The sequence below is a fragment of the Octopus bimaculoides genome, chromosome 15 (genome assembly GCF_001194135.2).
Source record: "Octopus bimaculoides isolate UCB-OBI-ISO-001 chromosome 15, ASM119413v2, whole genome shotgun sequence".
Lineage (NCBI taxonomy): Eukaryota > Metazoa > Mollusca > Cephalopoda > Octopoda > Octopodidae > Octopus > Octopus bimaculoides.
This window is the reverse complement of record NC_068995.1, coordinates 56,132,311-56,145,471: the sequence shown is the minus strand read 5'-3', so window position 1 is coordinate 56,145,471 and position 13,161 is coordinate 56,132,311. Positions and strand designations below refer to the sequence as shown.

The following is a 13,161-nucleotide window of genomic DNA, read 5'->3' as shown; positions in this document are numbered from 1 at the left end:
ACATACACATATATATGTATATGTATACAATTATATATATATATATATATATATACATACATATACACAAATAAATGTATACATACATGCATATATATACACGCACACACTTATATATACATACATAATTGACAATACAATAATATATACATTAGCTTTGTCTTTCATGTTTTCGTCAAAACACTTGTGACAACTTTCTGCATATTTTTTTGTATATAATTTTATGTAAACTTTTCCTTTCCTTTGCTGTATTTTCTTTTCTCCATACAATATACAGAATTAAAAGTTTCTAACTTTATTCTGAAAGAGAAAGACCGTTCATTTTCAAGATTGAAACTCAAAATTTGTCTTTAGTTTGTTTTAGGAACTTGTTTTTTTGTTGTTTCTGTTAAATCTGAGGTTATCATTACAACATGAGATGGAAGAATCATTGGCATGTTGAGCAAAATGCTTTGTGGCATTCTGTTCGTCTTTTCATTCTGAGTTCAAATTCCTTGAAGTCAACTTTGCCTTTCATTCTTTCAAAGTGTATGAAATAAGTACCAGTTTCATACTGGGGTTGACATAACTGATTTAGCCCCTTCCTCAAAACTACTGACTTTGTGCCAAAACTTGAAATCATTATTGAGGGCATGGAGTAAGGTGGTGAGCTGACAGAATCATTAGCATGCTGGACAAAATGCTTAATGGTATTTTGCTTGTCACTACATTCTGAGTTCAAATTCCACCAAGATTGACTTTGCCTTTCATCCTTTTGGGGTCAGTAAATTAAGTACCAGTGAAATACTGAGGTTGATGTAATCGACAATCCCCCTCCCCACAAAATATCGTTCACTAGATAACAATGGCAGTCTTCTTTTAATTTTGACTCTATATCTTCAGGAGGAGTTACCTCAATCCTTTCTATATTAACCAAAATGAAGTAGATTGACAATTTTTATTTTTTGAACCCGTTGAAGACACACAAAATGTCAAAATATCATTCACTAGATAACAATGGCACTCTTCATACAACAAGACTGTATGGAATGTGAGAGGGTAATGTAAAAGTGATACCAGCGGTGATCGGAGCATTGGGCTCAGTCCCATTGAAACTTCAAGACTTCTTAAGGCAACTGGAAATCCCATGCAAGATTGATGTCTTGCAACAAGTAGCCTTATTGGGCACAGCACACATCTTAAGGAAAGCATTATCTGTCTGAGGTCCTTGTTGTGACTTAACAGATGACCAAAGACTCCAGTGGGCAGTAAAGAAATATGTATTATGAAGGAATAACAATAATAATATTGTGGGTGCCCTAAGTATGAAAAAAAGTATATTAGAAACAAGATCCCAGGAGAACCATGTCTCAGAGAAATCTAAAAGATTGTGCTGACAAGTACTGCCCACATCCTTATAAAAACCCTATCCATTTAAATATATGAGTTGTTTTACATGAAGATACTTTGCTGTTGCCCCTGCCACTTCCCCTCCCCAAGCTTTCGGTCATTCTGTAACATCTCTTATCCTTCACTCACCCCAGGATGCTGGTTGTGTAACAAACATGCTGATTAAAAGTAAATGATAATAATAATAATAATAATAATAATAATAATAATAATAATTCCCTCACATTCTCTTTGCAGCTTCGTTACCCATTTGGCCTATGTTCCTGGTGCTGAAGCCATCATATCTGCAAGTGGTGTAAGTATTTAAACTTTTTTTTTTTATTTTTACTCTTTCTACAAGTTAATTAACTCATTACCTCAATCACCTTCGGCTGAATGCCACCACCTGGTCATAATGAATTTCAGGGAAATCAGTCATTCACTCAGCTCAATGACTAAGAAATATTTCATTGCTTATCTTTGCTTTGTAAGTTCAATCCTTGTTGAATACAACTTTGTCTTAATTCTTCCAATGAAATAATTATCAGTAAGAGATTGTGTGTGGATGAGAAAGCAGTGGCAGGTGGGGGTGGGGAGTGCAATTTAACTAAATATATACTCCTTCCAATCCTCTTCATTTACAAAGAAATCCATTTGAGAAGGACATAAATGAAGGAGAGAGCATGAGAAGAGCTTAGCTAGCATACAGGGGTGGGGGGAGGTCAGCAAAAGTTTTTCTATTTTGTTGAAAAATTTATTTGTTTTTCTTTATTTGTTTTGTTTCTTTTTGTTAGTTTTTGTCTTAGTTTTAGTATCCTTTTTCATTAAAGTATGCACAGCTTCAATCACTTTGAGGCAAAAATCAAAGACAAACACAACATTTAATATCAAATGCTTTGCAGCCACCAATTCCTTCTCTCTCTCTCTCCCCCCCCCTCCTCCCCACAACTATTCACAGTGGTCATAGTTTAATTCTGAATAAGTATTTCAAAGTAACATATATTTATGGTTTGTTTGCGACTTTGATTGACTGTGTGTTATATTATTATTATGAAGGAAATCTTAACTTTATCCAAACTCTTCAGAATCACAGCCAAGCGATTCCAAGCCCATTTTTGTTTACAGAAACTTTTAACCAACAACACATGGAAAATCAACACAGTCACACTGTGTGCTTCCTTGAGACTTCATTATGGTTTTCCTCTTTCTTTTCTCCTCCTCTTTCCTTTCTTCTCAAGCCTCTTCTTCTTCTTTATCTCCATCTCTTCCTTTTCATTCCTTATCTGCCAAATTTATTCCTAAAGAATAGAAAACAGTTGCGGCTGCTTTAGAATGGACGTTATTACTTGTGAGGAGGTCGGGATGTTCCTGTGGCTGTAGCTTAAACAGCATGGCTCCAGGCAGGGGAAACTTTTAGATATGCAGTGAAGTGCTAGCAATAGAGGAGATGATGATGGTGGTAGTGGTGGTGGTGGCAGGGGAGATAGGAATATAGAAAGGAAGGGTTAGGGTTAGTGGGGGGTGAGAATTTAATGAAAAAAAGCAAGCTCAGTATTGTTTGGTTCGTAAGATATTATAGTAGTAATTGTTGTTGCTGTTGTTGTTGTTGTTGTTGGCTACTACAAAGTGTAAATGTAATTGGTTTCGCTTAATGTGTCAGAGAGTATTGTTGCATATCGCAGTCTGGACAGGCAGACACCAGTATGACGTTGGCCGAGTAACTTCTTTTAATGTACGTCTATATAGAAGTAGCGAAATTCACTGGGACTGGAAAAACAAATGTATTAGATGTTTGTTTATCTCTATTGGTAATATACTTGGCGTGTTACCCTCAATGCCACACACACATACACACAGCATGTGTGTATATTATATTTATGTGTGTGTAATGTATACACATTTGTTAGTTAATAAGTAAAATTTGAAATAAAACAATGTGTATTATAATCATGTATATGTGTATGCATGTATAATACATGTGTATATGTATGTATGTATGTATGTGAAATATAAATGTGTGTGTGTATGTGTATATGTGAGTTGGGGTTATAACTGTGTGTAGAATATGAAATGAAATGAAAATCTATTGATTACCACTCAATATAATCTCTTTTTGCTACACAAAACATTTGTCATTTCAAAAGCTTTGTAAATTTATCTGTAATATCACATGGTTAGGTCCACCCCCTTCTTCCCACACACACTTTTATTTTTAAAAGTTTCTTCAAATGAATTGAATTTTAGGAAGATAATCATATTCCTCATCATCATCATCATCATGTCCAATTTTCCATGCTTGCATGGGTTAGATGTTGAAGCATATTTTCTACAGATGGATGCATTTCCTGCCACCAGCATTTATCTGTTTCTAAACAAAATGATATCTCCCCTTGGCCAGATATGTTTCCATGGGAGACTATAAACAGATGACTCCACTTGGATGAGAGTGATACTTGTTTACTGCATGAGGTCAAAACAAAGAAACACAAATAAACACACACACTCACACAGATATACAAATTTGCCTGTCTATCTGTCTATTTATCAGTCATCCATGCATACCAGCCTCTCCTCTCCACACCACTGATGTTATTCAAGGGAAAGGCAAAGGGGCCGATACAGCTTGGCACCTGTGATGTTGCAACTCATTTCTACAGCTGAGTGAACTGGAGCAACATGAAAATAAAGTGTCTTGCTCAAGAACACAACATGCAGTCCAGCCTTGGAACCAAACTTACTACTTCATGATTGTGAGCCCAACGTTCTAACCACTGAGCCATGTGTCCTTCACATGAACACATTTTGTAGAATACATATTTATTGTACTTTCACAAGAATAATGGTGACAATGACTTCGAAGTCAGGGCTTGCTGGCCTTCATCCGACTCTCTATACACAAAAACGAGATCATTATACTTTAAATCATAATTGCAATATCACCAACAAAAGTGCTTTAAAATCTGAAGACTTGGCTACAAACTCTGATTCCTACAGACTTATATTCGTCACAGTCTGTTGGATGATTACTGAAGGTAAATTAATTCTTCAGTTAATCTAATGATGGTGATGAAGATATCTGCCTCCAAGAAGATATTAATGTAAGGATATGTAGCTTAGATGTAGAGTTTCTGGTAAGGTTATTTCACAATTGATTATAAGAATGGATTAGAACTGGAAGTTAACCATCATAATTTCTTTATTATTTATCTGTTTTTAATCAAATTCAGAAAGCTGGGCTTAAAGACAGCAATTCTTCTTGTCAGAGAATTAGAGAAATTCTAGCCAACTGGACAACAGCTGGTTGGTTGTATGTTAGTTAGCAAGAAAGAGGGAGATATACACTTACTTCCACCTTGTATCTCTCTTGTAAAAATTTTGCAGCAGTAGTAGTAGTAGTAGTAACAATAATTATAACGTTAGTAATAATAATAATAATAATAACTTTATACTTCGGTCTTGTTAGGAACCAGGAGGTGTTGTGAGGTTTCTGTTGTATAGGTTATTGATTTATATTGATTGGTCATTGATTAGAATCAGGAACACATCTAACTTCAGAAAACAAAGTAAATAAATAAATAAAAGTAATTTGCAGTAAAAGAAATGGTCATAAAGCCTTAAAAAAAGACAACTTTGAGGGAACATATCAATGAATGCAGGAAAGCTCTCGCACACACGTGCACACATACTCACACACATACACACAAACACATGCACACAGATATATATATATGTATGTGTATGTATATATATATATATGTGTGTGTGTGTGTAATTATAGACAAGCATATGGTGTGGTTATTGTACATTTTATTTATATTTAGCCCAACAGCATGTGTATTGTCCAAAGTAGTTCTAGGTTTTCTGGGGGGAAAAAAATAAAGAAATCCTAAAAATTTTAAAGTTTATTGTACATTTCAGCTGTAAGAATGAAAAAAAAAAATGGTCTACCAAAACTTTATGGCCGTGGTTCATGTTTTCACTTTTTAAACTTATTTGGCTGCACAAGTAGCAGGTCTTTTTATTTTTTTCCCTCATCACCATTACTTCTATCGTATCCCATTTGCATGTTCTTAGGTCATAGGATTCTGTTCAGATTCAAGTTCAAATAAATTCTTTGCTAAGTTCAGAGGCAAACAGAAGACAGCTATGTTCAATACACAAATTCTATAGATAAGGATGTGTGTGTGTTTGTGTGTTTTTTTTTTTCTTAGAATTTCAGGTAAGTTCTTCTTAAAAGAATTCAAACTGGTTGCTAACAAAGTGACAAGACTTTTTGAGTTAAGAGAGTTCTCAGTGTTTGTAAATATGTGGTTGAGTAAGTGTGTTGGTTGAAAAATGTTTACACCCAAGTATGTGCATCTATTCATGTAAAAATCTCAGATGCAGAATTTTTGGAATGCTTTACAGATCTTCACTGTGCCACCAATGGATTGGATTTGGAGAATCCATGTCAGTTTCTTTTGCTCTTTCTTCAGAAAACCTAGAATTTCTCGGTTTCTGTGTAAATTTGTTGGTACACAACCTAATGGGCAGCTATGATGTTTGGTACAAATGAAAATTTATAGCCAGGGTACAGAAGGTGAAAGTTCTGCATTAATTTACCATTAATGCTCTGCGTGTGTGTATAGAGAGAGTTAGAGACAGACAGACACAAACACACACACACACACACACACACACACACACACACACACACACACACACACACACACATACATATCACTGTATCATTGTATTATCCAAGCTATCAGATGTTGAAAAAAACTAAATGTAAATAGCTGTTAAAAGAAGTTAATCACCTCAGGTACAGTTTGCTGAATATAACCCCCAGCCATTGGCAAATTAATTTCTGGGGGCAACTAAAACAACTCAATAGAGTCTTTGCTAGATAAACGTAGTACTTACGTCTATGCGGCTGTGGAGTGAAAGAAAGGGGGATAGAAAGAGAGAGAGAGAAGGGAGAGGGAGAATGGCAGGAGACCTATCACTACTAATATAGTTTTCTTAACGTATACATTTATCTTATTCCAGAAGAAATACACACACACACACACTCAGGTACATATCTGCACACAGATATACACCCAAATTTCAGAATGTGTTTACATGTATATGTGTATATATGTATGTGTATAAATATATATATATAATTTATATATGTACGGCACATGCCATATATGTATGTATATATATGTGGCATGCAATAAGCACCATTCATGCATGAGTCATTGCCAATGCTGCCTGACTGGCTCCCCCATACTGGTGGCATGTAAAAAGCACCCACTACACTCTTGGAGTGGTTGGCGTTAGGAAGGGCATCCAGCTGTCGAAACCTTGCCAGATCAGATTGGAGCCTGGTGCAGCCTTCTGGCTTGTCAGTTCCCAGTCAAAGTGTCCAACCCATGCCAGCATGGAAAACGGGCGTTAAATGATGATGATGATATGTATATGTATGAAGCAAACATATATAACTAGAGTGTAAAATCCCTGTGAAGCTTTCAGCATGTAGAGTGTAAATGGTTATCTGTGATCATCCTTTGGTTCAACTCTTCTGGCAGTGAAGATTGTAGATATACATGAGATACTTGCATCAAACTATGAAGTAGATTAAATAACAGTTTACTGTACACACACACACACACACACATAATTGACTCTATACACTTGCTTCTCTAGCAAGTAGAAAGATGGTTTTAATTTATTTTGAGATAAAATCATAATCGTTTTGTGTGTTTCTGAATATCTAAGGATGTGTGTGTCCCCATGTCTAGGTTTGTCTGTGTGTTTTATTTAATAAAATCCTTTCTATGATTGACATATAATTTATATAGAGATATTTACAGATACACATATCATGCATACAGCAACATGCGTGCGTGCGTGCGTGCGTGTGTGTGTGTGTGTACGTACACATACAGACATAACACAGACACACACAAATGACATACACATACATACATTTACTTCAATTACAGCAGTGGCTTGTGACTATGCTGAGTCATTGTATATTTCATGTATACGTGTGTATATATGCATATATATATATATATATATATATATATACACATCATTATATATATATTTATGTGCACATACACTCTTTATATTTTACCTTTTTACTTGTTTCAATCATTAGACTGTGGCCATGCTGGGGCACTGGCTCGAGGAATGTTAAGTCAAATGAAATGTCCCCAGGACCTGTCTTTTTTAAGCCTGATACTTACTTTATCAGTCTCTTTTGCCAAACAACTAAGTAATAGGGACATAAACACATTAACACCTTTATTAAGCAGTGGTGGGGGACAGAAACACACACACGCAATGGGTTTCTTCCAGTTTCCAATCTACCAAATCCACTCACAAGGCTTTGGTTGGCCCCAGGCTATAGTAGAAGATACTTGCCAGATAGATGTTCCAGCAGATAGATGTTGATGTTGTTAAAATAAAAAACAAAAAAAAAACATTTACTGAGTTATATTGTTTGGTACATTAAAGAGTGACATGGTTGATAAATTCCAGCATTACTTAATTCCTCTCAATTAAAGTGCTTCAATTAATTATTGCAGAACTAATAGAATATTAGCTTTAATTAAGGAAGATCCAACCAATTACAATTCAGGAAAAATAACTTATGGGAAAATAACAGAAAATAGTGAAGGTCTTTGCAAAAATTCAGATGAGAGGGAGAGAAAAGAAGGAAAGGAAGGAAAAGAAAATAATATGAGACTCTATTGAGATTGCCATAATCATAGAATTAGCAATCATCACCTATAAATACTTAAATAGAAACAGAATTGGATAAATGAAATGGAGGAAATGGTCAACACATTGATAGGAAGATAGCGTTGACATCAACAAATAAGCGGAATTCTACTTTAAGAACATCGTATAAAAACCTTCATAACGTTTTTTATTTTTTGGAATTTTCAGAAAACTTTTACAAATTTGTATTCTATACGCAAGAAATCACATGACTATGGCAACAATTTTGTTTTAATTTTTCAAATTTTCTTTTTTTGTTGAAATTAGTTTAAAATACAAATAGTCTGAATTTTTTTGGCTAAAGTCCAAACAATAGACTGTTAAATGTATTTATAGGGAGAAAGATATTGGAAAACATCAACACATCAGACTGACAAATAAGTGGCACAGGTATGAGGAGGTCATGAGGTAAGCTAAAAGCAAGAGCTAAATAGCCCTTAAATCACACACAAAATTTTTTTGTTGTTGGTTTTTGCATAGTCATGAATTCCTGTGTGTAGAACACAAATTTGCAGAGGTTTCTGAAAATTCTCCACTAATCAAAAACATTATGAAGTGTTGTATGGCATGCTTGAAGCAGAATTCTGCCAACAAATAAATGTGTATACTAGATTATTGAAAGTAGTTTAGGCAATAATTATGTCAACATAAATATATAAATTTATGTTAGTTAAATAACAAAATTTAGGGAGTTCAGTTATTGAGTTGTAATTAAGTTATGAGTTGGAAGGCCAGAAATAATAGGGAAGATATTCCCAATAAAGAAAATGAAAAATGAATCCTAACATATCTATTAACTAACAATATTATTGAGAATAAAGCAGATCAATTGAAATCATATAAGGTTCACTTGAAAGGTTAAATCATTCCAATAATAATAATTTTAAACAATGGGGAATATTAAGAACATGTTAAAAGAATTTGTGAGAATTATAAAGAATAATAAAAGCCTTAGATATTAATATATGTTTAAAGAATTTATAGGATTATAATAAATTTTAAAGAATTACACATGCCATTACTAGAGAGGATGAAGTTAATATTATAAATATATTACCTTAGGCTAAAAGCAAATTGAGTAAATTAAATTATAGATGAGATAAATTATATAAAATTACAGTCATCAGTATCTGTTGCTAAATATGATCACTTATATGTATTAGTAGTATTAAGATATGCTAGGGTACCTACAATCTACGGATTTTATTACTAGTAATTAAGGTCACCTGATCCCGGCAGAAATCTTTCTCATTTGAGAAAAACCAAGCATGTTCAGTTGGAAGGGATGCTTAAGTTTGTTCAGAAGCCTTGGAGCACAGTTTTTCCTCTTCTCCTTGATGGCTTGGGATAAAAATTAGCCCTTTCCCATCTTGTGTGAGGAATACCGAATGTCTTCATGCACTACCTGCCGGATAAGAAACTCCGACACTCCCATGTCCCTGGCGATGGACCTGATTGACTTGGAGGGATTGTTGTCAATGATGGCCTGGATTTCACCAACAAATTCAGGAGTTCTTTTCTCATTGTAATGATCAGAGTGAGTTTTCCGAGTTGCCGTACCCTCATAATCACCATTAGACTCATCCAACTCTTTCCGAATCCTCTGCACTGTCCTCAGATCGACACCCAAACATTCTGAAATGTTTGTATTGGAGCTTCTGGTGTGAATGCCAAGCAGTGAAGCATGTCATTTCCAAATTTCTGGCAGAGTGAATTGCATCTTGGTGTTGTTTTTCTCACAGACAGTGCCCAACTGACCCTACTATATTGTATAGTCAATAAAATCAAAAACAAACAATGCACATGCAGGAAATTAAAAATATAAAATGGCGACAATTTACCCATCACACCCTGTATATACAGCTAAATCGATATATCAATATAAAAACTGAGAATAACAAGAGTATGTGAATGTTGTAGGTTCAATGTTAGGAGTTGGGGAGCAGAACTACATGTCTGTTTTATTCAAGTAGAATAAGTTTCCAGAAGAAGAATGGCAACAAATTTTGAAATGTGTTCTGTAATATTTAAATTGGCTCCGTAAATTGCAACAATTTCTGTCAGAAATTAAATTAATAAGATTGCTATTTTGCAGATCTGATCCATCTTATAATTGATTTTTTTTTCTTTTTAACTGATGAGGCATATACTGGAAGATCTTGTTACTCTGATTGTATTGTAGATTTTAAAGGAGACCTGGTTTGATATAGTTAACATCAATATATGGCTGAATAGTTATGGAGTCGGTTTTGTAGTCATCAATTCTCAGGTTCAATCCTGCTGCATGGCATCTTGGGTAGACATCATTTTCTATAATCTAGGATTTCTGCAGGCTTTGTAAGTGAAATTGGGTAGATGGAAACTATATAGAATCTCTTTGGTAGGATTGTACATGTAATTCTGAGGTGCAGATTTGTCACTTATGAACTGTGTCAGGCTGATTCTTCTTCATCATCATTGCATGCAGTGGAATTGAACCTAAAAGCACATGGTTTGGAAGTGAACTTTTTACCACACAGCCATGCTTGCAGCCATCGGTTCTTATCACGTAGCAAGGTGCTTCACACTCAAGTAACCAATACAAGTATATATGAATGTGCTTGCTCGCATGACAGTAGCTAGAAAATTGGATGATATAATATGCATGAGTTTTAGCAGACAGTTCATTCATTATGTATCTCTACCTTGTGCACACACACACACACACACACACACACACACACACATTTTAATATTACATAATTTATTGTGAACAGAAATAAATGAATTTAAAAAAGCGTTACAAAATAATGCAAAATATTCAACACAGGAAAACAGTAGAAGCCATGTTGAAATAATTTATGAATCCTCAATTTCATAGAAAATGAAAGTAAAAGTACATAAGAGAAATAGTTTGATGCATGAATTATAACATTCAATGGGGGAATGGAATGAGGATGTCATGCAACATAAAGCAAGGAGAATATCCAGTCTATGATTCCAAAACCAGAACGAATCTAAGAAATCAAGCATAAATTTTAACTTGTCATAATTAACCAGTGTTATTAGTCTAAGAATAGGTAACCTTTTTGAAAAAGCAGGCTGCATGGAACCACACTGCTGAAAAACATTTCAAGGTAATTTTTTGTTAGGTGTGCCATTCAGAAAGTCCTGTGTGCGCCACACGTTGCCCATAACAAGAACAAGAACATTTTTCATTGCTGTGGAATAATTTACATGCTTTGGTTTTTATCTTTTATCAGTCATTGGACTGTGGCCATGTTAGGGCATTACTACCCCCAATTACTTATAGCCTTTCTTTTGATTCTTGTAATTGTTCATCTTCCATCAGTTATTTTTGCTGAACAACTAAGATGAGGGGTCATAAACAAACCAGCACCTACTGTCACATGGTGGTGGGGAGGTGTGACTGACACACAGATATGTGTGTTTGTATCTTTGTGCCTATGCAGCCATCTGGCTCACTAGTCCCCAGTCAGACCACCCAACCCGTGCCAGAATGGAAAGCGGATGTTAAACGATGATGATGATGATTATATACATATGTGTATGCATTCATATGTCTGTGTGTATATGCACACACACACACACACACACACACACACACATATATATATATATATATATATATATATATATATATATACATACACACATACAGGCATACATACCTGTAGAAATTTGTGTCTAAATATAGAGATATATAGGAACAGAGAGATGCATATGCCTATGTATACATATATCTACATAATTATATATATACACATGCACACACACACACACACACACACACACACACATGTATATACAGACATACACACACACACACACGCACACACACAAAATATCCCCCCCATGTGCAAAGTAGTAAACCCCAAAAAAATTGTATATACCTGCACCTGCCATACATCTTATACATATGTAGGTTTATTTATTTACGTCCGCAACGATATTTGTGTATGCATCTACAGTAATGACAAATTGTTTCCGAACTTGTATCTCGAAGCATTAAACTGTTTCTACATCAAATTAACAATCTTTCACTACTGTTCTCTAATAATCAACTCTCTTCGCCCTCCGGTCATCCGTTTTCTCTCCTTCATTGAGATTATACACCGTTATTCTCTGTCTTCGTTTTTATGCTGCGAGGCATTGGGGATTGTATGTTGTTGCTTGCGTCCGGGATGTTGTCCGTTATCACTGGCATTGTGATCATCACTGTTGTCATCGTCATCATCATCATCTCACCATCGTCATCTTCATTCTCATCATTGCTATCATCATCGTCGTCATTGTTGTCTTCTTCATCAACATCATCATCATCACTTTCATCAACATCATATCATCACTTTCATCAACATCATCATCATCACTTTCATCAACATCATCATCATTATAATTTCGCTAATTGTGTCATTGTCAGCATCATCATCGCCATCATCATTATGATCACCATCATTATCATCATCATCATCACCATCATCATCAGTTAAAAAATATATTCTTTTGTTTTGTTTCATTGGTCATGATGGTCATTTATTTATTTATTTGTTCTTTTTGTTTTTCGTTTTTTGTTTTTTTTTCTCTTCCTTATGTGTTCACCTTGTCTGCAAGGCAGCAGGGCATTTAAGACAAAATCCCCCAATTTGAATACGGCTATCATGACTGCAGAAACGAACAAGAAACGGGCCAAGATATAATAAATAAATAAAAATAAAGTAAAATAAAATGCAGCAAATATAAAAACAAAAGAAAAAAATCCCTTGACATCAAAATGAATCTATCTGGAATTGAAATAATAAACGAATATAACTGTTCGTTATTACTTCGCCCACCACCACCACCACCTCCCCACTACACCATTCCTTTGTTGTTTGGTTTTGTATTTTTCCTTTTATGTATAAATATATACATAGAAAAGAGCTTGTGGTTTAATAAGGGTTTATCAGCAGGGACGATTTACATATTCTTGAGCAGCTCTTAAGTAAATTGTCCTTCTCCCTAAAGTTCTGTAATTTTATCTTTGGTTTG

The 13,161-nt window shown here is 34.7% G+C and overlaps 1 protein-coding gene across 3 annotated transcripts in view; it reads left to right on the top strand.

Moving 5' to 3' along the window:
• LOC106870740 (tRNA (guanine-N(7)-)-methyltransferase non-catalytic subunit wdr4) overlaps positions 1-13,161 on the top strand; it is a 1,056,013-nt gene that overhangs the window by 1,007,889 nt on the left and 34,963 nt on the right. For all 3 annotated transcript variants that reach the window (XM_052973384.1, XM_052973385.1, XM_052973386.1), the window contains one exon: positions 1,627-1,684. In XM_052973384.1, coding sequence (XP_052829344.1) covers positions 1,627-1,684 — 58 coding nt within the window. The remainder of the gene's footprint in view (positions 1-1,626; positions 1,685-13,161) is intronic.